Source organism: Eubalaena glacialis, chromosome 1, assembly GCF_028564815.1.
Source record: "Eubalaena glacialis isolate mEubGla1 chromosome 1, mEubGla1.1.hap2.+ XY, whole genome shotgun sequence".
NCBI lineage: Eukaryota > Metazoa > Chordata > Mammalia > Artiodactyla > Balaenidae > Eubalaena > Eubalaena glacialis.
In genome coordinates, this window is record NC_083716.1 from 172726997 (window position 1) to 172754241 (window position 27245).

The following is a 27245-nucleotide window of genomic DNA, read 5'->3' on the forward strand; positions in this document are numbered from 1 at the left end:
TTACACTTCGGTGTGTTTTTTAATGATAGAAATTAAGAAGATTCTCGATTTTCTTCCATGGGGAAAGGATAAATAAATTGTAATATATACTTACAATGAAATAAAATAAACTAGATCTACATTTACTGACATGGATTAATCAAAAATGTTGAATGAAACAGCAAGTTGCAGAGATATACATTCAATATATATTTTTACATAAATCACTAAAACACAGTACGGTGCTATATATTGCAAAAGTATAAAAACATGGAAGGAAAGGATACTCGCCAAACTCAGAACAGTGGTTCCCTCATAGTAGGGGGAAAGGAGAGACAAAACAAGATTGAGAACAAAGAAACAAAGAGGGGCGCTACCATGTATGAACAACCTCCTGTTTCTTCAAAAGAAAAAATATGAAATTCTCTACATGTTTGGAATTATTTCACGGTTGAAAGCATATTATTACATGCTACAACATGGATGAACTTTGAAAACATGCTAAGTGAAAGAAACCAGACACAAAAGGTCATGTATTATATGATTCCATTTATATGAAATATCTAGAATTAGCTAAATGCATAGAGACAGGAAGCAAATTAATGGTTGCCAGGGGCTGGGGGAAGGCAGGGGTAGGGAGTGACTGTTTAATGGATACAGGGTTTCTATTTGGGGTGATGGAATTAAATAAAGGTAACTGTTGCACAACACTGTAAAAGAAACTGTAAAAGTACTAAATGCCACTGAATTATATGCTTTAAAATGGTTAATTTTATGTTATATGAATTTTAGCTCCTCAATTTAAAAAAAATTGTTTTAAGCATGTTACACTTCTAGGAGTAGAACAAGACTAAAAACGGAGTAATCAGTGAGGAGACTCTCAAAGTAATTATGAGATGATTCAGTCTGAACTCTGACAATGGCAGAGAGGTTGTAAAAAATGGATAAATTCAACAGTTGTTTTTCCAAGAGGACTTTGTAACCAATTGTATGAGGAGACAGAGGAATTGGGAGCAGCCAAAAGAGAACGAAGATTTCTGATTTTCTAGTAAGTAGAGAGCATGCCATTCCCAATGAAGGGCAACACAGGAGAAGAAGTAAGTTTTAGAGGAAAAGTATTAATTTGGTCTGGAATATGCTGAGTGTGCGATGTCTATGGACTGTATAAATAAAGATATTTTGCAAGTAGCCCAGGATAACCTAGTCTAGACTTATATGTAGACTGTAATTGAGGCCATGGGAGTAGATGAGATCACTCTGGCAGTAAAATGAAAATAAAATGAAAACAAAAAGCTGTAGTATAAAACCCTAAGGAACACCAACACTAAGATCCTCCAACAGAGACCTATAAGAAGTAGAAGCCAAGAGAATGTTTCAAGAAGGAAAGAGTAGTCAAAAATGCCCCAAACTGCTGAGGTATCAAAATAAGCACTGAAGTAGGTCTTCAGGAATATGGTGGTCTTTAGAGATTTTAGTGAGAGCAATTTCCTGCCAAGCTGCAGGAAAGCCGAGTAGGAAAAACACTTTAAATGTTTAATAACCCAATATCCTCGATATTAATGATATAGGTACCAATAAAATCAGAGAAGCTTTAGCAAGAAAGAAGAACTGAGAAGGAAATGAGAGATGATAACCTATCCTCCTGAGAATTACAAAAAGCCACGTCCCACAGACCTGAAAACCACACTAGTGTTTCTCAAATTTTTCCATCAGAACTACCAAAAATGCAAAAGAAAGTCATTACACAGCCCTTGCCATCTCAGGGTAGGCAATAACTCTAAGGTATATAATTTGTTCTTAAAAATCCATGTAAATTATGCATTCTATTCATAAAAACAGGAATGTTTATTTTAATATAAAACTGTTTTCTCCTATTTTCAATTAAAATTATTGTTCTAGAAAAGTGTTCCATGTTTATCGTGCAACTTCCCATATGGCCCTCCCACAATCCTCACACACCCCATATGCATATACATGCCATATACTCCCACTGTGAGAAACATGGAGGAGGTGCTTCATTCCACAAGAGTGACGTCCTCTGGAAATCTCTGCAGAAAGCATCTGCCAGAGCACAAGGCCTGTGAACTGCAACATGACCTGTAAACATTTCTTCCTTTCATTTTTCTTAAAACTATCTTCTTTAACCTTCAAAGTATGTTTCAGATTTCATGGAATTGGATGGCTACATCCATGTTGAGGGGACTTTAATTATACCACCTCCTCATCTTCCTTGACTAAAGAGTCCTAATTTATCAAGTACTCTTTACATGGAGGTTGACCCAATACTTTCAAATCACTTTTCTCTCAACCTTTCCCATACATGTCCCAAGGTACAGACATGGTTTGGTAAAGGGGCCCTTATGCCTTTGAGACAAAGACAGGTTCAGCCTAAATGAGGTCATGAAAACAAAACATCAAGTTCCCAGTGCCCTAAGATTCTAAGCCAATGACCTACAGAGTGTTCCAGCTGATCTTAATTTCCCTGGCACAGCACAGTAAGAGTACTGTAATATAATGCAAAATGTCTCTAAAGAGAAACTAGATACTTGCCCAAGTCTTGCCAATACACAGTTAAATAATATCAAAGTACCCCTTTCATCTGAATACTGGCTTCACATGCATGTGTCATCCTTCCCAAGAGTGAAAGTAATCTTCCACTGTGAATGTGGGTTGATTGAAAAGCTTTTACTGGACTTAGTCCCATAAAGCATACATGCTTTTTAACTGGCACTCCTGGGCTGCTAAGACTGAAAATGCTTATAAGGAGACCAAAGAGGCAAAGAACAGTATTTATTCTAAGCAGGGGTTATCCAAATTTAGAATGTGCTAATAGTGGTAAATCAATACTCAAATGTTTATCCTGATGAGGATCTCTTTTAACATCTAACAATATCAGACTTCTCCCAGTAACTAAACCAAATTCACATTCCTAAGTTTCCTTCCAAACTCTTTATCATTTATATTAAACTATCAGTACATTCTCAAATATTCCCTCATTCCTTCCCTTAATAATAACTACTTCCTCTGCTCCTTCCCCATGCATTAATTCATTCATTTATTCTTTCATTCAGCAAAATTTACTGAGGGCCTATTAAATGCCAGGCATTGCTCTATCTGCTGGAGATTGAGTAGTATATAAAACAAAGTCCCTGCCCTCACAGGGCTCATGTTCTAGTGCGAAAAGGCAATGGGAGAATAAACAGATACATGTGTGAACATGTAATATGCCAGATTACAGTAAGTGCTAGAGAGAAAAACTAAGCTGAGTAAGGGAGAAAAGAGTGCAGAGGTAGTAGAAGGCAATGTCAATCTTTGAACTCCATCTGAGCTAAAAATAGTTTTTAATGATCCATCATCCAGTAAATCAACTAAGGTTTCTTATAATGTAACTGAAAACAATGAATGTAAACCACCTGACTTGGAAAAGATTTGTCACCCAATCATATTCATTCATTTTCTCAATTTCTGGACAATTTATCAACAAGGCTTTACCACTAACGATATGGTACCCTTTCACTTAAATATATTTTGTTCAAAGTAAAACACTCAGAAAAATATGAGGGAAAAGTGTTAATTTTATCACACTTTGGCCAAACCAACATACTGAAGAGGCTTTTGCATTATTTCCAATTTTTTTAATAAAATGCTTTTGTCTTATAATGTGCTTTAAATGTATTTTCATCAAAAGTTTAGGGATGTATACTATCTACAGTAGCCAAGACATGGAAGCAACCAACAGATGAATGGATAAAGAAGATGTGATATGTATATAGACATGGAATATTACTCAGCCATAAAAAGAATGAAATAATGCCATTTGCAGCAACATGGGCGGACCTAGAGATTATCATACTAAGTGAAGTAAGCCAGATATAGAAAGACAAATATCATATGATATCACTTATATGTGGAATCTAAAATACCATACAAATGAACTTATCTACAAAACAGAAACAGACTCACAGACATAGAAACAAACTTATAGTTACCAAAGGGAAAAGGGAATAGGGGAGGGATAAATTAGGAGTTTGGGATTAGCAGGCACAAACTACTATATATTCAATATCCTGTAATAAACCATAATGGAAAAGAATATGAAAAAGAATATACATATATATAAAACTGAATCACTTTGCTGTACACCAGAAACTAACGCAACATTGTAAATCAACTATACTTCAACAAAAATATTTTTTTTAATCCTTCTAAGTTAAACATTAAAAAAAAAGTTTAGGACTGTAAATTTAGTTCATTCAGTTTAAGAAAAATGTCAACCATATAATTGGAAAAGTTAGTCCTCACTCTCAAATCAATCAGCCAAATCAGATTAATGTTCTATCAAATAGAGTCCAACTTTACTTTTCAATTCAAACGGAGTTATCAATATGCATTCTGAGAAAAAATATTTTAAAGACCACTAAAAATTCATTATGGAATATATCTTTTAAAAGAAATAGCTGAAAGCTCTCAAAATTAAAATAATACAGAATTAAGAGTTCTGAGGAGTATGACAAAGTGCTAGGAAAGCCATGGAGTTCCTTTGGCAATTGTGTGACTGTACATTTCTACCTTGATTTTCAGCTTTTGGATGTAATTTTTAACAATTAAGTATAAAATTAGAAACAGCTTCATTAATTGTAGTATTCATCATGATAAAATTTTCTTATGGTTTTAATGAAAGCAAATGGTATATACTTTTAAAAATTAGTCTAGCAGCTAGTATATTTTATTAATAGAAAGTGGAAAACATTAACATATTTTATGATAAAATAGGATGGGAACTGACTGGAATTAATATTTCATTATATGATTTGATAAAACAGGACAATATTAAGACACAAAATCTGAAAGAAATTATGTACAAATTATATCCTTGAGTTTTATCCAATTTATCTTCAAAAATTTGGTAGTCTCAAACAGGATTTCTGTTACATTTAAAATAATCCGAGCTACTAACTATTGTAGATGCTGCAGCACACCGTCCAAGCCTGCCCCCTTCAGGAGTGAAGCACTAATTCTCCCTGCTGTTAGTGTGTCAGCCACTAAGACCCAGCTAAGTCCTCCCTGCCTGCCATTGCTCTCAGCTGAAGAGAGCCACCATGCCCAAGATCAGGTCCTTGCAGGGCAGCCCAGCCTCTGAGCCCTAATTCTGAACAATTCTGTAAGACCATCCCAGCTTGAGCTCCTAGGGGATCAGCTGATGCCTCTCTTGTGGCTGCACTGCAGCCCAACTTGTCCCTGTGTCCATCCCACAGGCATTGTTTCCAAGGGCTCTGAGCCCCAGTAAACTTCTTGCAGGCAAACCTAGGCTCCAAGTCGGCTTCCCAGAGAACTTCCCTCACCCACAGCACTAACCTATATATAACATCAGATGTTTGTAGGCACATTTTTTTTTCAGCTATGGATGTGTCTCAAGTGGTGAGAATAGTGGAAAATACATCACAAAAGGCCATTTTCAGCATTCAGTATTTCCCACTGGTGCGCTATTTGCTTTGTTCTTAGGAAACTCTCCCTCAAAGGCTATATATGTTTGACAACAGTCAGTAGAGGGAAGAACTGAAGTCAGTAAATGAAAATTGAAAAATGAAAAATGAAAACTGTCATTACTCCCATCACATCATCATATATCTGAATTCAGAATGTTTCAACACTAGCCAAAATCCTTATTTCTAACTATGTCTTCCCTTAACAGAAATATAAGGCATAAAAAGACAGGAACCCCTTCTGATTCATGGTACTTTGATTAATCATTAAAGGAAGCTTTCCCTGTGTGTGATGCCGTAGAGGTTTACATGCCCCGGGGTAATGCACCAAGTGAGAAGGTTACTGTGAACACAGGTGGGTTTTAGGAAAAAGTACAAATGGAAGATGAGGATCTGAAAGCTGGTTATCTTAAATCTTTGAGTTTGTAAATCTCTTGGAAAGTCTTCATGTATATCCATGGTGTATATGTCTCCCCATTTCTACAGCATGAGCACTGGCCTAAATCATTTACCAATGACATTAACAGGTAACAATTAAAACGTTTGCTAACATCTACTCCTTGCTCTAAGAGACCCGTATTATAAACCCAATTGATATTCCACTTAATTTTTTCTAAATGTGTGGATTTTTAACACTATACGCTGGAAGTATGACAATTCACCATGTACTTTTCACTTACAATTCCATTAGATAAGAATAATGATTAAAATCAGAAATATATCCGTTAATGTCATTACACATGATCAGAATTTCCTATGCGTGTAACGAAAGCAAAAGACATATACTGCTAAAATCTCACTGGTCCAGGAGCCTAGTATATAACTTTGTTTTTGTTAATAGAATCTCTTAACAAAATTAGAAATACATTTTAAAATTTGATGAAGAGGAGGAAGATGATTAATCATGATTAGAATAAATATGTCAAAATATAATTTGTTAAATTGGTTTTAACTACTTATCTTCATTAATCCATTTACTCATTAATTCTTTTAAGGAAAGAACCCAAGAACAACAAAACCAAAGCACTTTATTTGGAAAGAAAAACAGTAATTAGAGCAAATAAATAAATGAGACAATTCAGATTATGCTAAGTACAACCAAGGAAATATACTAGGAAATGTGATAGGATGGAAAAAAAAAAAAAAACGGTGTAGAGGGATACTTTAGTCAAAAAAGGCCTCCTTGATGAGATGATCTTATGCTGATATCTAAAGAATAAAGAAGAGTCAGCTTTGTAAAGAACCAGGAAAAAAGGTTCCAGATGGAGGAAACAGCCAAGCTCAAGGCTCTGAGGTAGAAAAAAGCTTGCCAAGTTCACATTCAGGTAGGACTGTCCCTCTACTGTGGCTGGAGTATAACGAATAAAGAGTAGAATGCAAGTACAGTTTAAGACATAGACAGAAGCCAAACCACATAGAATCCTGTAGGCCAAGGTAGAATTTTGAATTTTATCCTAAGCTATCAAAAAGTTTTCAACTAGGGAGTGAGATAATGTGATCTACATTTCTAAAAGTGCATTTCTAGCAAGTGTATGGAAAATGGACCAAAATAAGCTAAAGTATCAATAGAAGCAAGGAGGCCATTTATAAGGTGCCTAGATGTCAGAAGACAGTAGCTCAAGTTGGGATGGTAGCAGTGGAGACGGAGAGAAGTTTATGGATTCAAGTATATTGTGATGAAAGATGTAGCACTACTTGACAGAAGGCCAGAAAGAGGACTCCTTGGTTTTGGCTTGAGTGATCAAGTGGATGACTTGAGCAAGAGTTGTTTAGAGAAGGACTTAGAAGTTATGCCTACCTCAAACCCTTTAAGCCAAGCACAACCAGGTGCATACTGAACCTATGCCAGCCTCCAATGTTCATATCTAATCTCATACCCTTATTTCTAAGTTTAAATACAGTTTCACCACCCAACCTGGCCCCTCCCAGATACAATACTTTTTCTGACTCTCTATTATTTGGACCTAGACTTTGATGCATGATTTCGAGTTTAACTAGCCCCTTCCTGCCCACATCATCTCCATAAAGGTGGCTCCTGTGCGCCTTGCCCCATGGCACCCAAATGTTCTCTTCATCAATGGAGGTGTGGTAACCACGTGAGAAGATGTGAACAAAGACTGAGAGGGAACTGCTGGGGCCAATGGGACCAAAAAAGCCTCCCGTCTACTATGGAATCATTAGTACTTCAAGAGCCATTAGAATCACTTGCTTTAGGAATAGAATAAAATTGTAGCACTCTCAGGCCCAGAAAGTGTGGTTAATAGGCTCATATCACATCACTCAGCAGCAGCAGGACCATATTAAAAACTAGGTTTGTGGATTCCTAGTCCAATATCTTTCAATTACATCATATGGCCCCACATCTTTCCATAGAAACTGTATTAAAAACTGGTGCACAGTATGTTGTAAATCTACCATCTGGGGGAGCTATTGTGGGTTAAAAAAACTTTTACTGCCTGCCCTAACAACCTAACCACCACATCTAACATTACATCTATGGAAAAATACATGTGAATCAACAGCCAACTTAAAAAGGATCTTTTGGAATAGACAGAAGCGTTTGTAAACTAGTTAAGAATGTTAATCCTCCTATTTGTGTTTATTTTCTCTGTGGCTTTGAAAACTACTCAATGAGTGGAACCAAAGGGAAGGACAAGAAGTAAAAGATGCTCTCCCTATGTCAGCTCACCCATTTGTCTTCTAAACTGATTCTGGAAGCTTCCCTTCTGCTCCCTTTCCTTAGCAAAGACTTGTGGCCATTTCCTAGGTTCTCCATTGAGCCACCCCTTACCTAGAGTACCAAAAGGACAATTCCCAAGTCTGCTTATCCTCACTCAAATCAGTGCATACTTATACAATGGAGTTTATTACTATTCCATATAAGCTGACATGATTCAAAGCAACAACCATAAAACTGCAGAAAGCTTTTTTATATTAAGATCCACATTTATATTGAACCATGAATGACTCCAATTTTCCTTCTCCTGATAGAACATAATATATGCCCCTAGGGAAAAACAAACCAGAAGCTGAGCTTTCAAAGAAGTAAAAAATAAAAGTCATGTTGCAGATAAAGGTTGGACTGCAAGTGTATCCTGCAAATTAACTAAAAATTAGAGGCAACCTTCAAACTGGAAATAAAACCTTAACAAGCAGAAGATCTGCTAGGCGATTTAAGTTTTAAAATAGGAAGAGACAGCTGTCTTCTGTTACAGACAAAGGTAGCTAGCATGAAGTAGGGAGGATCCTGAGTTGATAGCTCCTGTCATCAGAGGCCAAGGGACCTCAATAAGATGCAGGCTCAGGACAAGGACCAAGGAAGATGACCATCACTGAAGGGTGGCATCAACTGAAACCACTGTCAAATAAATGCCCTTCACGTGAACTAAATGATTTGAGGCAAAGGAGTTGGATACTGTGAACTGTGGAGGCTAAGTCAGCCAAATTAATCAGTGGGTTGCCATGTATCATTCATATATTATAAGAATTTGTTTGTGTGTCAACTATTTTTTGCTTGAGCTTTTTTTCCCTAGGGTACTAGTTGTCCATTGTTTCCTCCCCACCTCCATACATCATACCTACTGAACTCGCACTTCCTACTCACAGAATTTGTTCCATAACCCTTGCTGAGTGAACAACGGTCCAGGTCCCTGTGTCCCCTTGGCCACAGCTGACTGAATAAGAGCGGAACACACTGGGCTAACAGCTCTCTCCAAAGATAGATTCCAGTCAGTTACCACGTGCTAAACCAGTAATAGGAGGAAATATTTATTCCAATAGGGGTGGCAACTGGGGGCCACATGCAGTGACATGCAATCAAGACAAGCAAGACTGTAGAGAAATGTCAGAGGATGAAATGGATTTAGAAAAAGAAGCAGAGACTATGTGCTGTTTTTATGGGAAAACAAAAGAGAGAGAATGGAAAAAGTGTCTGTTATATTTTCTGCAAATATATGAAATTTACGTTTCATTTTACATTATATAGGATTTTGTAAAATTGCCTAGGGGACCTATATACAATTGATATGCTGTTTCCATAAATTTAAATTGCCAAAGACCTAATTTAAAGATTTTGAAACATAACCAGCTTGTAATCTGAGGATTTCATGTATCATTCCAACTAAGACAATTTGACTATGAATGATTTTAAATGATACCAAGGAATTTTTATTTTTGTTAGGGAATAATGGCATGTTGGTTAAATGAAAAAATGTACTTTTCAGCAATGCATACAAAACTAGGTAGGGATTCAGTGACAGGATGTCCAGATTTTACATTTTTTTAAGTAATTTATTTATTGTACTTCAACAAATACAATAAAAATTTCAAAAAGGAATAGATGAAGTAAATGAGACAAAATCTTGAAAACTGCTGAATCTGTAAAACGAGAATATGGGGGCATAGTTCATTGCTTTCTACTTCTGTGTATATTGAAGAAATGAGTATTTGAGTTTGGATAATGCAGCAGCCACACAAGAACCACACATACAAGTTTCGCACCGTACAAATTAAGATCATTACTGACATCATGAAGGAATGACATCAGAGGCTGTTTAATTTGGGGACAGAGATGAACTTATTTTTTGATAGTACCTGACATGTGAGATGAAAACGAAATCAAAGGCAGAGCATGTGGAAAATAATTTCTTAATTATTTGGAAGATAGTTTTTATTTTCCTGAGATATACAAAAAGGTTTAACTCAATACGGAATAAACCAAAAACAGTGTGGTGAGGGGCAAACACATTCAGAAATGACATTCTTTTTGATCTTCCTTTATCTAAACTGTGGAAGCATGGGCAAATCACTTCCTGTTTATGTACTTTAAAAAACAAAATCTTAAAATGTGGGTGACAGACCCACTTCCTGGCTTTAGTGTGACTGTGGACTGTAAACTGCACACAAAATCTGGTTATTAATAATACTAATAAACCTTATTTGTTGATAGATCAATTATTTGATAGATTTTTCATATCAATTTTAGGGAGAAGATAGAAGAAAGCTAGAGAAAAAAAGCACAAAGAGACAGTTATATTTGAGGAAGGAAAAAAAAAAAAGGAATCCAGGTCCTTAGGTGGAAATTATCAAATGGGATTTGTTGCCTCTGCTTTTGTATTATGGGCAGAGTAGTAACTAACAACAATTGATATAGGTTTATTACTGTGCAACTCTTATGGTTCTCAATTTCTGCGGAAATTGTACCTTCCTAAAAAAGGGCTGTCAAAGCCTCAAGAAATCCAATTTTCATACCTCAACATAATAAAGGCCATATACGACAAACCCACAGCCAGCATCGTTCTCAATGGTGAAAAACTGAAACTATTTCCACTAAGATCAGGAACATGACAAGGTTGTCCACTCTCACCACTATTATTCAACGTAGTTTTAGAAGTTTTAGCCACAGCAATCAAAGACGGAAAAGAAATAAAAGGAATCCAAATCGGAAAAGAAGTAAAGCTGTCACTGTTTGCAGATGACATGATACTATACATACAGAATCCTAAAGATGCTACCAGAAAACTACTAGAGCTAATCAACAAATTTGGTAAAGTAGCAGGATATGAAATTAACACACAGAAATCTCTTGCATTCCTATACACTAATGATGAAAACTCTGAAAGAGAAATTAAGGAAACACTACCATTTACCACTGCAACAAAAAGAATAAAATACCTAGGAATAAACCTACCTAAGGAGACAAAAGACCTGTATGCAGAAAACTATAAGACACTGATGAAAGAAATTAAAGATGATACAAACAGATGGAGAGATATACCATGTTCTCGGATTGGAAGAATCATATTGTGAAAGTGACTATACTACCCAAAGCAATCTACAGATTCAATGCAATCCCTATCAAACTACCAATGGCATTTTTCACAGAACTAGAACAAAAAATTTCACAATTTGTATGGAAACACAAAAGACCCCGAATAGCCAAAGCAATCTTGAGAAAGAAAAACGGAGTTGGAGGAATCAGGCTCCTGGACTTCAGACTATACTACAAAGCTACAGTAATCAAGACAGTATGGTACTGGCACAAAAACAGAAGTATTGATCAATGCAACAGGATACAAAGCCCAGAGATAAACCCAAGCACATATGGTCACCTTATTTTTGATAAAGGAGGCAAGATTACACATGGAGAAAAGACAGCCTCTTCAATAAGTGGTGCTGGGAAAACTGGACAGCTACATGTAAAAGAATGAAATTAGAACACTCCCCAACACCATACACAAAAATAAACTCAAAATGGATTAAAGACCTAAATGTAAGACCAGACACTATAAAACGCTGAGAGGAAAACATAGGCAGAACACTCTATGACATTCATCACAGCAAGATCCTTTTTGACCCACCTCCTAGAGAAATGGAAATAAAACAAAAATAAATAAATGGGACATAATGAAACTTAAAAGCTTTTGCAGAGCAAAGGAAACCATAAACAAGACAAAAAGACAACCGTCAGAATGGGAGAAAATATTTGCAAATGAAGCAACTGACAAAGGATTAATCTCCAAAATTTACAAGCAGCTCATGCAGCTTGTAATCAAAAAAACAAACAACCCAATCCAAAACTGGGCAGAAGACCTAAATAGACATTTCTCCAAAGAAGATATACAGATTGCCAACAAACACATGAAAGGATGCTCAACATCATTAATCATTAGAGAAATGCAAATCAAAACTACAATGACGTATCACCTCACGCCAGTCAGAATGGCCATCATCAAAAAATCTAGAAACAATAAATGCTGGAGAGGGTGTGGAGAAAAGGGAACCCTCTTGCACTGTTGGTGGGAATGTAAATTGATACAGCCACTATGGAGAACAGTATGGAGGTGCCTTAACAAGCTAAAAATAGAAATACCATACGACCCAGCAATCCCACTACTGGGCATACACCCTAAGAAAACCATAATTCAAAAAGAGTCAAGTACCACAATGTTCATTGCAGCTCTATTTACAATAGCCAGGACGTGGAAGCAACCTAAGTGTCCACCGACAGATGAATGGATAAAGAAGATGTGGCATATACATAAAATGGAATATGCCATAAAAAGAAACGAAACTGAGTTATTTGTAGTGAGGTGGATGGACCTGGAGTCTGTTGTACAGAGTGAAGTAAGTCAGAAAGAGAAAAACAAATACTGTATGCTAACACATATATATGGAATCTAAAAACAAAAAACAAAAATCGTTCTGAAGAACCTAGGGCCAGGACAGGAATAAAGACACAGACGTAGAGAATGGACTTGAGGACATGGAGAGGGGGAAGGGTAAGCTGGGACAAAGTGAGAGAGTGGCATGGACATATATACACTACCAAATGTAAAACAGATAGCTAGTGGGAAGCAGCCGCATAGCATAGGGAGATCAGCTCGGTGCTTTGTGACCACCTAGAGGGTTGGGATAGGGAAGGTGGGAGGGAGACGCAAGAGGGAGGAGATATGGGGATATACATATGGCTGATTCACTTTGTTATACAGCAGAAACTAACACAACATTGTAAAGCAATTATACTTTACAAGTAAAGATGTTAAAATAAATAAGTCATGAGGATGTAATGCACAGCATGGTGACTATCGTTAATAATACTGTATTGTATATTTGAAAGTTGCTAGAAGAGTAGATCTTAAAAGTTCTCATCACCAGAAAAAAAAATTTGTAACTATGTATGGATAGATGTTAACTAGACTTATTGTGATCATTTCAGAATATGTACAAATATCAAATCATTATCTTGTACACCTGAAATTAATATAATGTTATATATCACTTTATATATCTCAATTTAAAAATAATTTTTAATAAAAATTTTTTAAATTAAAAAAAGAAAAAGAAATCCGATTTTCAGGTCCTAGCTGTGACACCATCAGCCACATAGCATTTCTTAGCCTCAACTTAGTCGTCTGTAAAAGAAGAGTGCTTCACCTAGATGATCTCAAAGATCTCTTCCAGCTTGAACATTCCATGACACACTGTTTTTCATAGGTGATTTTTTATCTTTAAAATCTTCAGTAGCTTTATTTTGAATTAGTTATCCTACATAAATCCTGGAAAGCAATTAAGCAGAGCTACTACACAAACTGAGTCCAAGCACAAAAATAACCTGGGGGGAGACAAACTCGAGAAAAGAACTGATTCTTTTGCAAGGGCTAAATATATCTTATTCTTTCCCTTTCTTCAAATAATAAGTGCTAAAGCATGATTTCCTGGTAAATTTCAATCAGAAATAGAAAAAAAAGTAAGACACCTAAATTCATAGGTTAAGACACTTTTCATATAAAATTTAAATTGCAGGTAACTTTTCTGAACCATGTATATGGAACATACACTTTAAATATGCTTCATTGATAAACACAAAGAAATATGCTTAAAAAATATATCTGGCCAGTACTATTTAAAAAAAGTGGGGAGAGGGAATAAAGTATCCAGATTTTATCTCAATCTAGTTCTTATTTTAAAATAAAAATACTGAAAGCATACAGTATTGTATACTTTGAGACATTTTATTTGCAAAAAGAGATAAAGCATATCCTATTTGTGGCTTCAATGCATTTTACCACTCATGCATTATGGAGACATCTCAAATTGTAAAAAAAAAAAAAAATATTTATGGCCTGTAAAATGATTTTTGACTGTGGTTTTGAAAGGCCACATGAAATTTAACGTTTCCAGTCTGGACTCTTTCAAACTTTCTGGTCATTTATTTATAAGTAACAAGTGCAATTCTTCACTTTTTCTATGGGGAGAAAAGAATTGCTAAAATGACTGGAACGGTTAAACAAAACAAATGAAAGAGAGACTATAAAGAAATGAGACATCATCTCCTACAATGTTTCAGTCATAAATAATAGTCAATAGAAACCTAGCACATATAGTCATTTACCTCATCTCAACCAAAGGTCAGAGATAATTGGGCCTGAAATATCATCTTGTAAAAGGGTAATCTGTGTCACAAAGACTGAGCTTGGGAGAATTACTGACAGAGTCATCTGTTCCCAAAACCTCCCTCATTCCAAAGAACTGAGCATATACAAAGGAATAAAAACAAAGGATCAGTTCTAAATGCAAAGTCCAGGTGGGGAAAAGGGAACTAAAAGAATGCAAAAAAGAACGTTCCTCTTCCCCAACTCTGGGATAGCCTTCTCTTCATGGGGACCCCCAACCTTCGGGCCACGGAAGAGAGCAGGAGCAGGAAGGGCACTTCTCAGGTGGAAACACCCCTTTGGGACTGGTCTCCAGGAGTCAGGCCAGAACTCTGCTCCTGCAACAGCACAGCTGTCTGTGTGGGCGCAGTGCTCTCTGAAAAGGTCACCGTGGAAACAGGACCCAAGGCCGAAGCAGGAAACCGGTCAGAGTCAAGGGTAGCATAGCACCCTTCTCCCATGTTGCCGATTTGCTAAACCTGATCTGAAGAAATGTTATTCCCCAAGATCAGACGTCTTACTCTAAGATGATGACTACCCGTACTTAGGCCACAACCTTTACTTGACCCTGACACTCACACCCACTCTCTTTCTCGTTTTTCTCCCTCTATTAACTTAAGCATAAAACATTCTCTCCCTATTCAAAACAAACGCTGCCCCTTGGACACATCTGGTAGATGAGGCATTCTCCCAGTGCTCATTCACAAAATTAAAGTCGGAGTAGACCCCGTCCTCTCTCCTTCCTCTGTTCAACTCCTAAGTCTTAACCCAACCCCGAATCAAAGCCCCACCTTGATAGACACCCTTCGAGTGGCATTTTTGCCCAGCTCAGTGCCTCAGCGCCTAGGATGGTGCAAGGAACATACCAGGCCCTCCATAAATAGGGAAACAATGTATTAAATTCCCCAAATGCCTATTATGCCATCATCAGATATTTCCTTTTCCCATTCTGGATCATAGGGACAGTCCAGAATCGATTTTTTCCACCACCATGACGCACAGACAAATCTATCATCTACATGCCCATCTTACATCTTAACCCCAAAGCCAAGCTCTTAAAAGGCCCAGACATTTCAGCAGGGCTGTTTTTTCCTTGGGCTCTGTCTTTACAGCTCTTGAAAGAGTCTCCTCCTTGATCATCTCCCCATCCAAAGTCTCAGTCCCACATACTGAAGGACTTGCCTCCCCCATCAAAGACTCTAATTCAGAACATACCTCTGCTCCGGGAATATTTACTCCCACTTTCTCCAATCCTTATCCAAAAAGCACATGTACCAATTAAACTGCAACCCCCTCCCTCCCCCCCAAAAAACAAGTATATAAGCCTTATTATACCAGACATCCATCAAAATACAACATCCCATGGAATGCTTCTCTACTGTCTCTATTATTACTGTATATTATCAAGAATTCATCTATTTCCTGGGGCATTTCCTTCATTCCTAAAACTATAAACACACATTATTGAACCCATCACAGGTAGTAAAAGTGCTGAAAAAACGAAAGAGAACAACAGATGGGGGAAAATAATTGACTGTCTTCTCCTCTCTGTTCATTATCCCTCTCCTTGCTGCAAGCATCTGACTATTTAAATTTATTGCTTCTACCCTTGCAAGAACAAGGTACATTTTGCATAGTGAAGCTTCTCTTTGTTTTGTTGATTCAAAATTGGGAGAAAAAAATAAAAAATAAAAAAAATAAAAAATAAATTGGGAGAAAGCATATTCAAAGAGATGGGATTATCCTAGGATACACTAATTTTTTTTTCAAAAATTGTATAATTGTTTTGGATCTCCCCATAGTTGCTTGGTCCTTGATGTCTAATTTGCTCAAGTCAGTCCCAAAGTAGAAACTTGAAAAGAAAGAAAATGATAAAAATTAAATTCATAAGCTAATCATCACTTACAAGTCATCTGCCTTCTGCAGCCAGTAGCCTCCAAACTGAGGAATTCGCTGAAATGAAAGAAAACCTGCAGAGTCCAAAACTCCTATTACCTTTCACCACAGTTCACCATTATCACTTTCCTTTAGTAAATAAAGTTGGCTTGGGTTGAAAACGTGAAAGATTAAAAAAGGTATTAAAAGAACCAGTCAATCCCCTTCTCACCACAACACCACTGCCAGCCCTTCCAATTTCTGACTTAAAATCGTTCAGCTGTTATCATATATAACTCTCCCACCTACAATGTGAATAATAATAGCTCCCAGGCTCTGTACTTTACATATATTCTTTCATTTAACCCATCCCAAAAGCCTGACATGTAAGTTTTAAAGTTCCCATTATACAGATGTGAAAACTGAGACCCTGAAGGAAACTAATGACTACGAACTGTATCAGTCAATAGAGTTATTTAAAATAGGCCATGCTAGTACTTTGTTAATAGTGTAAGAGTATCTTAAAGACTAAATGGATGTAGAACTCCTAAGATTTTTGAATTAGAACACTTTTAAATGCATACCTGTTTTTTCCTTGAATTTGCTTTGGGAAACAGGCCTGCTGACAACACAGATGTAAATGGAGAGCAGCATAGCTCAGGAAAAGGGTTTGGAATAGATGGCATTTCCAGAACATCAAGATCTTTCTTTTTTCTCCTATACCAAGAGAACATAGAATGTAATTTACATAAAACAGAATGTAAAATATAATTGCTGTCAGGATTAAAAAGTTAAGGCCAGCATGCACCACTCTGTGACAACACTAATATTATATAAAGTATATGGCAAAGGTCTGTGGTGTACTTTCTATGGGTCAAAATAAGTTAGTTAATTGATATAAATCAATCTTCTTTTGTATTCCTTTTTTGGGGGACTTTAAAAAAGAATCACCAGGCCTGGAAACCCCATTTCCAGCACTTCTGATAATTTTCCTGAAGCTGAAATACAGACTACAGAATTATTGATGCAAAAATCATCCTGAGGAGCTAGACATTGTTTTGCATCCGCTAAATTGACAAAGTCTATAAACATTTACTGAATTCATCCCTATGCTATTTTACTAATCACTTTTGGAAGTTATGGTTTATTAATTATAGCTGTGGTTCATCGCACTTCAAATTTCATTCACAATGTTGCCCACACACAGTCTGTTGATTTTTCAAGTGCTTATAGATACTAAACTGCAAGGCAGTGTTTTTGAGAAGGTTAAGTGAATAGAACTTGCTGGTGTTAATGTACTCTAGTCCACTGCGGAGTAATTTTAACTTCAGTGAAGTTGAAGCACTTTGAAAATCTGAAGAAGAAAAAAAAAAAAGCACCACTTAAATGTATGAATATAAAGGACTACAGATTTTTGTATTGTTGCAGCCTTTTTCTTTCCTGAAGTATGTGCGAAATTGTGAACTCTACAGGCACTTAGTGCTGAATGCTATGGAGACTGGGAAACCTTTTAAAGCCTCTATTCTTTCCTGCTGAACAGCAAGACTGCTCAAATGTCAATCCGTGCTTTGCCTCTCCAGGGTCGCTGTAAGACTCTATGTGGGAGGTGAACTCATTTATTCTATGATTTTTTTAAATATATGAAAGAAAAGGATTTTATTTTTAATGCAGGACCACGAAGCAAGAAGGAAGGGGGCTGGCCAGCCTGGAGCTCGGCCTCCTAGTTCACACCGACGGGCAGAGGCGAGAGAGATCCGAAGCTCTCAATGAAACGGTGATGCTATTTATAAGGCGCTGAGAGATCGCAATGTCCTGCTGATCCGGTAGGAGCCAGCTCAAAGGCAATTGTCTTCAGAGAGTTTCACAAACTTGGCCCAGCTCTGGGCACATGGCTCGCCCCCTAGGACCGCCTCCTCACCCCCTCGCCGGTTGCCAACCCAGGACACTCCCCCGCGCCCTCCGAGGGCTGCCTACCTGTCTGCAGCACAGCCGCGGGTCCCGTCCGGAGGGGGCAGGAGCGCCCGCGCGTGCAGCCAGGGTGCCGGCACCAGGTCGCGGGCGTCGCCCCTCCCCTGGGCAGCGCCGCACACCTGGGCGGCCAGCGGCGAGTCCCGGGCAGCCGCCCGACCCGCGGCGCTCTGCCCATCTTGCAGGGAAGTGGTCATTGTCGCCGGCCGGGGAGCTCGGGCGTCATGGGAGACCCGGCGCGTGGGGAGAAGGAGGTCGGGCGGCGGGAGGCGAGGTGCCGGCTCGGCAGCCCGAGCACGCTGCAGGTGCGGTGGCCTCGCCGCCTGCACTCCGGGCCGGGGCGGCTCAGACGCTCGGCCGGGCGGTAGGCGAGGCGGCGGGGGAGGGGAGGGGGCGGAGGAGGAGGGTGGGGAGAGGGGAGGAGCGGCCGGTGGGTGGGGGCCGCGGGCGGCGGGGCGAGGCGCAGTGGGGGCGGGGAGGGCGCCGGGCGGGCCCCGCTCGGGGGCTGGGGCGCTGCGGGGCGCTGGCTCGGAGCCCGCGCCACCCGCGCGGGGCCCTGGCTACCGGCGCCCGAGGTCCGGGCCGCCGCCTCCCCAGGTGGGCGCCCGAGCGCGAGGCTGAGCCCGAGGTCGGGGCGGGCCCGCGCCGCGGGAGGTAGGACCCGTGTGAGCCGGCGCTCGCGCAGGGCTAGCCTGGCCGACCGTAGGCGGGGCAGGGGTCTGGGCAGCCCTGACCCCCAGACCCTTTCGTTCTTCCTGCTCTGCTGTCTGAGATCACCTAAGCTGTCGCCGGGCCGCCATGACAGGCCCCACCGTGCCTGGAGGCCAGGGGACCAGGGGGCCAGGTTTGTCCCGGTCTTTCCCCCACGTGCCTCTTCTTCCTTCCACTCCACAGCTAAACACACGGGCGTGGGGAAGGGGTGGACGGGGAACAGGGAGTACAATCGGTGTAGAAAACTACTGAGACGTTTGAGGATTCTTAGTAAGGTATGAGTAAACCTGACGTTATCTTGGGAATTAGAAAAATTAATTTTCTTCTGATAAGAGTAGCTGTCATTTACTGAGTCCCCACTCTGCCTAGTCCTGCTGCACCTCACAACAGCCTCATAAATTAGATGTTTACCCCATTTTACAGTTAAGGAGATTGGGGCTCAGTGTCATGGAGTACCTGGTACAAATAGGGCTAGTAATAGTGCAGTCAAGCTTCCAACCCAGAAGATTCCATCCTCACCATCCAGACTGTTTGAAGTGGTAATTACATTAGGCTCACCGTGTGAGATAAGGCAACCCTACTCGGAATTCTTGGGTAGTAATTCTGTTTCTGCTCTTCCTGTAAGTGCCCCCATCCCACTGCACTGTTTGGGATTTTCACATATTTTACACACTCTTTGTTCTTTGACCAAATTAGGTAACATCTGTCCCTGGCATCTGTTACACCAGGTTTTCTTAACCTTCTCAACCTCTGCCCAGGGAAAGGCAAACACTGCCTCCTGAAGAAACTGGCAAAACCCCCTCCTCCATATCTGTGTGTTCACACACACACACACAGCCCTTGGCACCAACCACTGCTGACACCCAGGGTTTGCTCACCCCCAGCCTGTGAGAAACCTGGAGTACTCCACTGAGGCAGGAAATCTTTGAGTCAAAGAGCTTACAGAATCCAAGTTCTTCATTTTTCTGATGTCAAAATTAAGACCCAATAAAGAGCAGTACTGGCCTGGGTCACACATTGGGTGTGGTCTGTAGGACACGTTATGCAATGCAACGGCTAAGCCCAGTAGTTCCCCTGAGGGATAAAATCAGTAATACTAATCATGATTATAGCTAACATATTGATGCTGTGTGCCAGGCAAAGCCCTCATTCACATCCAATTCCCTGAAGTATGGTCTGGATTCCGTATGTGGGTTTTAAGAGAGTTTAATGTAAAAGCATACAGATATGTTGAGGTCATTCCAGCAAAATAAAAAAGAGTCATGTATTTGCAGATAACTTGAGCTAAAGACATAAAGAAGTATACTTTCATCATCATGATCATCATCAATCATTCCTATTTTCATCCAAAAGTCCTGCAGGCAACCATTGCTCCTTTCTGAAAATGATATAGTTTGAGCATTCTAACAGGAAAGTGAATCAATGGCTAATGTTTATCCCCTCTCTATTCTCAACAACTCTTTCTCTTTCTGTCTCTCCTACACACACACACAAACACACACACACACAGAGAGAGAGAGAGAGAGGGAGCAGACTGTCTTTTTTGCCAGAGAAAAGGGTAGGTGGAAACTGTATCTTTGGAATCACTGGAAATACTATTGCCCAGTAGTATTCCACTTCCCAGCATAAAATTTTAACCTCAAGAAAGAGTATTCATTGGTTAGAATGAGATCTCAATTGTGTCTCCCCTCTCTGGGCATTTTCTCATTTAGTGGAAATCCAGGGAGTATCCATTTGCAGGCTTTATGCTCCTCCTCTAACTTCCATGGGTAAAAATTGTTATACCTGTGGTAACTGGGGACAAAAAGAAAAAAGAACAAATCTCTGAGGAATCAGAACCTAAATAGTTTTGTCTTGTAGATTGACGTTAATATTGAGTTTACTCCCAGACACCTTGAAGATCTATACCAAGAATGATGGAATTACCTCATTCACATTTTTGAAGCAAGCCAACAAACTAGCTTTTGTATCCAGGAGGTTTACAAAAAAATGATTCTAAATAAAGAATTATGCAACATAAAAGGCGCAGAATACTACCAGACCTAGTACAGCCTAAGAGAATACAGAGGCATTTTTCTGTCAAAAGGGAAGTTAAAAAGAGATTTTCCTTCCCATAACTAACGAAGATATCTGAAACAATAAGGCAGATATCTTGGCACCAAAGAGCAAGTCCTCCCCTAGTGGCCCTTGTCCTTTTTGATTTGAGCCTGTAAAATGACAAAGGAAGCAGTTTGTCTCCTGGCCCCTCCCGGCCTTCCTACCCCTAAGGAAAATATGTCCTCCTTGCTTTATTCTCTCCCTTTCTCATCAAATCAAATGTCTTAACCCTTTATACTGGGAAAGATAACACATGTACGGAAAAGAAGTTCACAAACAAAATTGTGTGATGAATTATCACAAGGCAAACACCGATGTCAGATCATGAAATGCATTATTGTCAGTCCTCCAAAAGTCCCGCCCTCCAATCCAGATTTTCAGAGTAATCAACTCATAGTTTAACTGTAAGTATCCATCCGTACTCACAATAGAGTAGGTTGTCTGGTTTGGAACTTTAAATGGATTCATGCAGTATGATCCTTTCGTGCTTGACTTGGTTCCCTTTACACGTTATTTACCATATTTTTCCATGCTTTTACAAGTATCTGTAGTTTTTCTAACTCTTCTATTGTATGTAAATACCACAATTCATGTATCCATTCTACTACTGATGAACATCTGAGCTATTTCCTGATTTGGACTGTTATTAGTATTGTTGCAGTGAACATTTTGCACCCTTCTCTTGGTGCACATATGCATGCATTTCTGCATGGCATGTATGCAGGAGTGGCATTGTGAGGTCATGGTGTGCCTATGCTCATCTCCTGTAGATTCTGCCAGTTTCTCAGATTAATTGTACCAATTTTCACGACCACCAGCAATGCATACCTTTCCCCAGTTCTTCACATCCTTGACAATTGGAATATTATTAGAATTCTTACAATAGATATTCTGGTGCACGTACAGAGATACCTCATGGTGGAATTTGACTTTTCTTGATGACTCATGAGGTTAAGCATTTTTTCACGTGATTATTTGCCATTTGGACATTCTCTTTTGCTAAGTACCAATTCTCCTGCCCATTTTATGATGAGTTGTCTGTCTTTTTCTTATTTGTTTTATATTCTAGTTACTAGCTATTTTTTAGTTATGTCTTGTAAATCTATTCTCCCATTCTATGTCTTACATCTTAGATCTCTTAATGGTATCTTTTGATAAACAGAAGTTCTTAATATAATATAGCCAAATTTATCTTTTTATGATGATATTTTTGTATACTGCTTAGAAATTTTCCCTATATATACCAGAAATTTATTGTTTTGCTTTTCACATTTAAATCTGTGATCCACCTGATTTTTTTTTCTAATGGTATGAAGGTGTGAAAATATAGAGGTTGTTTTATTTTTGTCCCCATAAATAGGTAATTGTCACAGGCTCATTCATTGAAAGGATTATTCTTTCCTCACAACTTTACAGTGCCTCTTTTGTCTAATTCAATTGTTCATCTATCCATGGGTCTTTTCTGGGCTCTCTCTTCTATTCCATTGGTTTATTTATCAATATTTATGCCAATATCACATTGCCTTGATTACTATGATTTATGAAAGGTCTTAATATTCAGTAGAACAAGGCTTTTCATTTTATTCTTCTTCAGTCTATTAATTTTAGAATTAGAGTCACAAGTTCTGCAAAGACCTGCTGGGATTTTGACTGGATTATATTAAATCTATAAATCAATCTGGGGAGAAATAATATTTTTACAAAGGCCCAATCCATGAAATCGCTATGTCTTTTCAGTTGATTATATCTTTAATTTGTTGCAATGATGCTTCATGGTTTTTTTCATAGATACCTTGCACATATATTGTTAAACATGTTCTTAGATATCTGATATTTTTACACTATTTTGGATACCTTTTTAAAATTTGATTTTCTATCATTTGTTGTTGATGAGAAAAACAACTGATTTCTGTGTATTGATCTTTTTTTACCACATAATTACTTTCACACATTAATTCTAGAAATTTTACTGAAAACATTCTTAGGTTTTCAATGTACATGACCATATTATCTATGAATAATGACAGTTTTAATCATCGTCCTAATTTTTATATCTTTATGTCTTTTTTTAGTTTTACTACACTGCTTAGGAATTTGAGAACAATGTTGAGTATGAGTGTTGATAGCACAGATTCTAGTCTTATTCCCCATCTCAAATGGATAGATACTAAATATAATATTGTCATACGCTTATCATAAGGAAGGAAGGTTCCCTCATATTCCTTGTTTGCTAAGAATTTTTATCATGAGTGGATATTGAATATTATTAAACAGCATTTCTGCAACTACTGAGTTGATTATATGGTTTTCCGCCTTCATTCTATTGAAATAATGAGTTATGTTGATTTTTTTAATGGTAAACTAAACTTGCATTCATAGCATAAACCCTACTCATTCTTTCTTACATTTTTTTTATATTTGTTTATAATTTTTGCATCTATGTTCATGAATGAGGTTGGCCTGTAATTTTTCTCTCTCATAATATTCTTATGAGGTGTTGGTATAAGGTTATGATGGTCTTATTATAGATGAGGAGTGTCCCTCTTTTTATCTTTCCTTAAAGAGTGTATATATAACATTGGTGTTGTTCTTTAATAGTTAATACAATTTACTTATAAAGTAATTTAGCCCCGTGGTTTTCTTTGCGGGAAAGTTTTTAATAAATGACTTAATATTTTTAATAGTTATAGGACTACTCTAATATTCTTATTTCTTCTAGTGTCGATTTGACAAGTAGCATTTTATAGGAATTCATCTCTTTCATCTAAATTTTCAAATGTTTTAGCAGAAAATTATTCATATTTTCTTCTTAACTTTTTAATACCTAAAGGATTTATTGTGTTGGCCTATTCCTTATTCCTAACATTGGATATTTGTGCCTTCTCTTTTTTTTCTTGATTATATTCACCAGAATTTATGAATTTTAAAGCTTTTCAGGAATGACCTTATTGTCTGTTTGTGTTTGATCTTGTTTATATCCATTCTTATCTTTTCTATTTCCCTCCTTGCACTTCCTTTGGGTTTATTAGCTATTCTTTTTTTTCCCCTAAATTTTTCGTGTGGATGCTTATAGCTCATTGATATTTAGCTTTTCATATTTTCTAATATTCACATTTAAAGACATGTATTTCCTCTCAGGTATGACCATAGCTGTATCTCTCAAGCTTTAATGAGCTGTATTTTGATTATTATTCAGTTCAATGTATTTTCCATTATGATAGAGTTTTTTCTAGCTGTCTTTTTGTTTTGCTCTTTTTTTAATATACAGTTTAATTTCCTTGTTGTCACAGAATATATATGATTTCAGTCCTTTGAAATTTGTTGAAACTTGCTTTTTGGCCCCGCATATGGTCAACATTTATAATAGTATGTGTGTGCTTGAAATGAAGGTATTTTCTGTGGTTGTTGGATTTATTGTTTACATATATATATAAAACATGTCAGTTATGTCAGATGTGTCAACCATGTTGTTTAAATTCTCTGTATTCATAATGATTTTTTATTTGTTTATTCTACCATATTCTGAGAGATGTTATATTAAAATTCCCCAGTATGATTGTGGACTTTTTTTTTTTTAACTGTATACGTTCTATTTTGCTTTATAGGTGTTAAGGCTATATTTTTAGAAGTTAATTTTAGTATATTATTTTACAAATTTAGAATTAGTAGGTCTTCTTGGTAAATTGAAGCGGTGAACATTTTGAGGTGTTCGCCTTTATCTCTAGTAACTTTTCTGCCTTCACGTTTTTCTCTGATATTAATACAGTTTGGCTGATGTTTTATGGTACATCTTTTTTCCATACTTTGTGTCAACATTTTTTTTATCTCCATGTTTTAGGAGTGTCTTTTGTAAATGACATATGATTAAGTCTCTTTGCTCATTTGGTTTTTATCCAAGTAGATGATCATTGCTTTTAATTGAAGAACATTTTGGGTTAAATCTCTATCCCAAGAATTGCTATCTCCTTATCTAACCATTTCTGTGTTCCTTTTCCCCTTCTTTCTTATCTTCTCTTGGATTATTTTGTATTATTTCATGTTTTCCCCTCTGCTTATTCATTTGTCCCATCTGACTCATTCATTTTCCATCCTTTTCCACCTTGCCCTGGGCCCCAGGAAGGTCAACTTTATGGATGACATCAAAGAGCTTCCTTGCTTTCTGATTTCTGGTTGGTTTTGTTCAATGGAAGACACCAGTAAGAGATTGAAAAGTGGGAAGAATATGAAGTTGGGATATTTATTCTCTTTTTCCCCTGTCAGGTGGCATGGTTCCTCTCCTGCAATGCAATCTACTACATGTGTAAGTGTTACCTGACCTCTTTATGTAACCCTACGGGAATTTCAGGCTCACAGAACTGCACAAATGCTGATACTCTGGCTACTGCTATTACTGTGAATGACAAACTGTCCTTTGTCTCTGACCCAGGAGTTTTGTGTCTTTTGCCAGCATCCTCGAAACTACAGCAGGATAATTTGTCAGCTTGCAAGCTGAGCAAAATCTCAGACAATTCTTGACACAATGGAGTTCTGCACTATCTCCTTTTGTTATATTTTATTTTGTTTTGTTTAAACTTGGTCACATCTTTATAAAGAGCTCCATTATTAAGCTCTCTTCAAATTACCCAGCTTGAATGTGCCATCTGTTTCCTTCATTATTAACTTGGGACTAATGCACATTTTTACTATTCTTTTAGTGATTATATCAGCTATCACAGCGTATATTCTTGAGTTATCAAATTATATTTATTTAATTTTACCATCTTTCCAGATAATGTGAGGATATTAGAACACTTTTTTATGAAATGTCCAGAATAAGCAAATCTATAGAGACAGAAAGTAGATTATTGGTTACCTAGGGCTGCATGGGTTGGGGTAAAATGGAGAGTGATTGCTAACGGGTATGAGTTTCTTTTGTGGGCGATGAAAATGTTCTAAATTTAATTGTAATGTTGGTTGTACAAATCTGTGCATATATTAATAGCTATTGGATTGTACATTTTAAGTGGTGAATTATATGGTATGTGAACTATATCTCAACATAGTTGGATGCTCCCTGGTGGGAGCTTCATTCACCTAGCATAAGTTTTCAAGGTTCATACATGTTGTAGCACGTGTAAGTACTTCATTCCTTTTTTACTGAGGAAAAATGGTCTATCGTATGTATATACATTTTGTTTATCCATTCATCATTTGATGGATATTTGGATTTTTTCCACTTTTTGGCTATTGTGTATAGTGCCACAACGAACATTTGCATACAAGGTTTTGTGCAAACATATGTTTTCACTTCTATTTGGAATTGCAGAGCTATATGGTAGCTCTATGTTTAATCATTTAAGGAACTTCCAGAATATCGTCCAAGGTGTCTGCATCACTTTGCTTTCCAACCAGCAATATAAAAGGGTTCCGATTTTTCCACATTTTGACTAACACTTATTATCTCTCTTTTGAATATAGCCATTCCAGTGGGTGCCAAGTGGTTTCTCGTTATGGTTTTGATTTGCATTTCCCAAATGGCTAACAATGTTGAACATCTTTTATGTGCCTATTGGCCATTTGTATATCTTCTTTGGAGATACGTCTATTCATTTATTTAGGTCGTCTCTAGCTTCTTTCAACAACGTTTTCTAGTTTTTGGATGATAAATGTTGTACTACTTTTTAAAAATTTATTACTAAGTACTTTATCTTTTTGATGCTAATGTAAATGGAATTGTTTTCTTAATTTCATTTTTGGATTATTCATTTCTACTTTATATAAATCAAATCGATTTTTGTATATTGATCCTGTATCCTGCAACCTTGCCAAACTCACTTATTAGATCTAATAGGTTTTTGGGTGTTTTTGTGTGTGTGTGTGTGTGTGATTTCTTAGGATTTTTCACATACCAGATCAGGTCATTTGCAAATAGAGACTATTTTAGTTCTTCATTTCCAGTCTGGATACCTTTTATTTTGTTTTTCTTTTTTTATTCTTTTTTTTCTTTTTGCCTAACTGCCCTGACTAGAACCTCCGGTTCAATGTTGAATAGAAGTAGTGAGAACAGATATCCTTGTCTTGATTCTTATCATAGGGGGGAAAATTCAATCTTTCAGCATTAAGTATGGTGTTAGCTGTGTGTTTTCATAGACTTGACTTTTATCAAGTTGAAAAAGTTAACTTCTATTCTTAGTTTTGAGTGTTTTTATTATGAAGACAT

The 27245-nt window shown here is 37.6% G+C and overlaps 1 protein-coding gene and 1 long non-coding RNA gene across 2 annotated transcripts in view; one reads left to right on the top strand and one right to left on the bottom strand.

The window, feature by feature from the left end:
* The window catches only part of GRB14 (growth factor receptor bound protein 14), a 132989-nt gene extending 114506 nt beyond the window's left edge, over nucleotides 1–18483 (bottom strand). Inside the window, exons 1-2 of the mRNA XM_061200828.1 lie at nucleotides 18245–18483; nucleotides 16855–16987 (exon numbers count right to left, since the gene is read on the bottom strand). Coding sequence (XP_061056811.1) covers nucleotides 16855–16987; nucleotides 18245–18435 — 324 coding nt within the window. The 5' untranslated portion in view covers nucleotides 18436–18483. The remainder of the gene's footprint in view (nucleotides 1–16854; nucleotides 16988–18244) is intronic.
* LOC133098136 (uncharacterized) overlaps nucleotides 18373–27245 on the top strand; it is a 42968-nt gene continuing 34095 nt past the window's right edge. The window contains exon 1 of the long non-coding RNA XR_009702115.1: nucleotides 18373–18543. This is a non-coding gene — a long non-coding RNA (uncharacterized LOC133098136). The remainder of the gene's footprint in view (nucleotides 18544–27245) is intronic.